Below are 4,244 nucleotides of genomic sequence, written 5' to 3'. Positions count from 1 at the left end.
GAGTTCAAATTTTAGGTTAAACAATTTTGAATCATCATGAGGATGTCTCTGGGGAATTGGTGACTATCTACTATATCAAATTTTGTGTGAAGGTTCTTCTGTTACTAAGTGGTGGCGGAGCCAATAGGGTGGAAGAGTTGGGCCTAAGATTTGGCCCAACTCATATGTCATCTATTGAAAATAAGAAATAGAAGGAAAAAAAAATCCCAACGCAATTTATGCGAGTCCCACCCTAGCAGAATGGGTTGGATTGGCCGTATCAAGGATTGTTGTGTTGTGGCATGAGGCATATGCTAATCATTAGTATGTTGCTTGTCAGTTACATCTTTTTCGGCGTGATATCCATCTACATCGATGTGCTGCTTACAAGATTGGTGTTTCACTACCTTTAGGTTGTGTGTATGGCTCGCATGAGTGGAAAATTATTTCCTCCGATTATCATGAATGATTGGGCCAAATTCAAGTCGCCCCCCTAAAATCGTGAGGGGTTTGCATTTCAGAACCTTAGGGCTTATTTGGTTCATATGATAGAAAAAGTGGAGGAAAAATAAAGAATTGCTATGGCTTGTCCTAATTACATGTTCCTCTTTTCGAGAGAATTTGCCATCTTTCTTATGGCAAGGGCAAATTAGTAAAACCAGCATCCTCCTTTCCTTTTCCTTCCGTTGTGAAACCCAAACCCCGCTCCGGGCTTAACGACCTGGAAAAAGGAGTAAAGCGTGAGAGAAGAAGAAAGCTACGCCCGCCCCACCGAATCCAACAACCCAGAAGAACAAGGAGCAAGCAGCGATGCAGCAGGCCATGTCCATGCCCCCGGGGCCGGCCGGCGCCGTGCCCCCGCCGGCCAGCATCACAACCGAGCAGATCCAAAAGGTTCGATCCGCCCCGCCCCGCCCCGTCCCCTCTCCTTCCTTCTAGGGTTACGAACACGCTTCCCTCGGCGCCCAAATACTTGAATCGTTTCGTGTCTGTTTACAGAACTGTCCGGCCTCTTACGGTTAGGTGATCACAGGGTAGTAGATTTCTCCCTTGGATGCTCTGATTAATGTAGTACTATAAGTGGTTGTCTATGCAACAAGGCATTAGAAGAAGAATATATGTATGACGAAAAGGGGATTGGGAATAGGCATATCACATAGTAGTAGTATCAACAAGAGGGTTCGGGATAGTAGAGTTGTGGTGGCTTTCCAGTTCGAATATCACCATCTGGGATAGGCCGCTGGCAATCACAACAGCTGAATCTTGCAGTTGACAACTCAATGTGCACACGCCAATGCTTGATGAGTGAGTGATGCTGTTTTATTAAATGAAAAGACTCCAATTGTAATCTGCCATATGCTGTGAAATTGAAGTTACAGATATTTCTGTAATGGCCCTCTTCGAGTCAGTTACAAACTGGACCTCATACCCCTATCGTCTATGCATATCCAGGATTATGAACTCGTCATTGTTACATGTGCACAGTATGAAATCATCCATTCAACGATCAATATCTATTTATACACATTCCTATCCAAAAGACTGAAATCAAATCAAGCGTCCATTTCATGAATCCCTACTATGTTGGAGCGATGAAAGGAAGAATACACGGGACAAGGATCCTCTGGGAATCAAATTTCTTGTATGATTCCTACACGAGGGTGAATCAGAAGAGATAAAATCAATGATTTAAGACTATACACAAGCCTAGCGGTGTAGTGTGGCCATAATCATTAAATTGGATTAGTGATTTACTAACATTGACTTACTTTTTGCAGTATTTGGATGAAAACAAGCAACTTATTTTGGCCATCCTGGAGAATCAGAACCTAGGAAAGTTGGCTGAATGTGCTCAGTAAGTAGCTTGCTAAATTGTTCTTTTAAGGTTTTACTTCTTGCCAGTACTACATGAAATGTTTGCTGTTGGTTTCGTGTTGATTGGCCTTTTTTATCTCATTTTATGTAAATATAACCTTAAACTGCATGTCCATAGTATTTAACAGATGGGTTTAATATGGGTGGAGGCTCATTATGCTTTCATGAAATTAAAGCATTCACCTTTGTCCATTGGATTATCAAACCTATGAGTTTTCCGATGATGATGCCACCAGTTTTTTTATTATTGAAGTTGTGTGTATGACATTCTAAATCCCCCTCTGTCTTTTGTATCCAAGAAATGGCTGATAATAAAAGGTAGCAATAGATCACAGATATAGTATATGATCTACCTTACATAATGCTCAGATTTGGAAACAATGTCTTATTGTCTTTTAGCAGCATCGTTATAGTATTATTTTGTTCATCTGGACTGCCTTTCCTTGGGTATGGTATTGATCAGTAATTATTTTTATTTACGAAGTTCGTGCTATTGATAGTGTACGTCTTGGTTATTTTTTTTTTCTTTTTTAAATATATAATTTTAGTAATCAGTCTGCATGACTTCGTGTCTTTACCTTTTCTTTATGTTGGTGAGATTTTGGCTGACATGCAACATGATGCCATCAAGTCAAACTTTTATGGGCCAATTGAATGCGTAAGCCTCTATATGTTTAGAGGATTTAGAAGATGCAATCTGAAATTCGAGATTAACAATATACAACAAAATTGTATCTATTTCTGTGTCTGAAATAATATTGTTCCGAGTATTATGATAAAAAAAAAACTCCAGAAACACTATCTTGATATTTGTAAAATCAGACTACTGCCGATGACTTCACAATTTACAATGTTAAAAACTTCAGATAGGTAGGTTAGTTCAACTGTTGGGCTATCTGAAGTGCTTGTCCATTGGCTAAATACCTCATATTGCCTTGCTAGTTTCGGTTGTCAGTTGAGAGGGATACATGACAAGCTTCTTACTTTCTGGTGCACAAGAACCAGTATTTGTGTTCATAATGCCTGAATAAATGCTTCCTTTATTGTAAATGTATTTTTAGTATTGCTAACGCATTTAATAATAGTGTTTATGCTCTGGATCTTTAGGTATCAAGCTCAACTTCAAAAGAATCTCTTGTATCTTGCTGCCATCGCTGATGCCCAGCCACCACAGAACCCTGCAAGTCGCCCCCAGGTTAGGTTGTTCCAGACACCACCATAAGACCCTCTGCTACATTTACTCAGTTATCATTTCTGCGTATAGATGGGGCAGCAGCCTGGTGCTATGCCAGGTACTGGGCATTACATGTCGCAAGTACCAATGTTCCCTCCAAGAACCCCTTTAACCCCACAGCAGATGCAAGAGCAGCAGCACCAGCAGCTTCAGCAGCAGCAGGCACAAGCTCTTGCTTTCCCGGGCCAGATGGTCATGAGACCAGGCATTGTCAATGGCATGCAGCCTATGCAAGGTAACCCAGCCCGCGCCGGTGACCTCCAGCCAGCAGCACCTGGCCCAGCAGATGGCCGAGGAAGCAAGCAGGACACAGCAGCGGCTGAGGCCAGCTCGGAACCTTCTGGCACCGAGAGCCACAAGAGCGGAGGAGCAGATAATGAGGTTGGCGGTGATGTAGCAGAACAATCCTAAGCTGTTAGTGTTAGGCTAATAATGATGCCATGATGTATACTAAGAAAGCAAGCCCCTCTGCTCCTGGATGACAACAGAACTGCACTGCAGAAGACTCGTTTTAATTGTCGTTTAGGACAAGCTTTAGATTAATGATGTAATCTGTTCGAGAATGTTACGCTAAATTGTTGTAACCCTTGTGGAATAGTTTGGCAGCATATTGTTCCAGATGATTTCTCCTTCTGTTTACTCACTAATATGATGTTTATGACGATTGAGTGTGCTTGGACAAATGTAGTGTGGCGTATATCATTGTAACTTGAATTTGCTGAAGTATTGAATTTTAAGTTTTTTTTTTGCTATGATAGAATGATGGTTAGTGTAATAATAATGGTATAATGGAAGGAGAAGCCTCCTTTGTTCACATAGTCTAGATTTGTGATGTAATATGAAATCTATGGGGTATCAGTCAGATAGTTCATCCAAAATAAATCCCAAGATGCTAAAAAAAAGTAGCACCAAAATTAGATTGCAAAACATAAGTAATATGGCCATCTCTGGTAATCATTTTGGTTCACCGAGATGATTTTTATCTATAAATTGTTGTAAACATGATGGAATAGTTTGTTAGCATTTAGATGATTTTTCTTCTGTTTACCGACCAATATGATGCTTAGTACTACCTCCCTTTCAAGGAATAAGGCGCACGCGTATTCCAAGATGAACTTTGACCATAAAAATTGAGCAAAAAAATCTTGATTATATT

The 4,244-nt window shown here is 40.5% G+C and overlaps 1 protein-coding gene across 1 annotated transcript; it reads left to right on the top strand.

Annotated features, from left to right (window-relative positions):
* The first annotated feature begins 754 nt into the window (after positions 1-754).
* On the top strand, positions 755-3,773 carry LOC124698944 (GRF1-interacting factor 3-like). Its single transcript, XM_047231327.1, has 4 exons — positions 755-873; positions 1,758-1,834; positions 2,962-3,049; positions 3,119-3,773. Exons 1-4 carry the CDS (start codon positions 790-792, stop codon positions 3,497-3,499), a joined length of 630 nt encoding a protein of 209 aa, XP_047087283.1. The 5' UTR covers positions 755-789; the 3' UTR covers positions 3,500-3,773.
* Positions 3,774-4,244: the final 471 nt, after the last annotated feature.

The sequence above is a fragment of the Lolium rigidum genome, chromosome 3 (assembly GCF_022539505.1).
Source record: "Lolium rigidum isolate FL_2022 chromosome 3, APGP_CSIRO_Lrig_0.1, whole genome shotgun sequence".
Lineage (NCBI taxonomy): Eukaryota > Viridiplantae > Streptophyta > Magnoliopsida > Poales > Poaceae > Lolium > Lolium rigidum.
The sequence above is the reverse complement of the archived record's forward strand: the minus strand, read 5'-3'. Positions and strand labels throughout refer to the sequence as shown.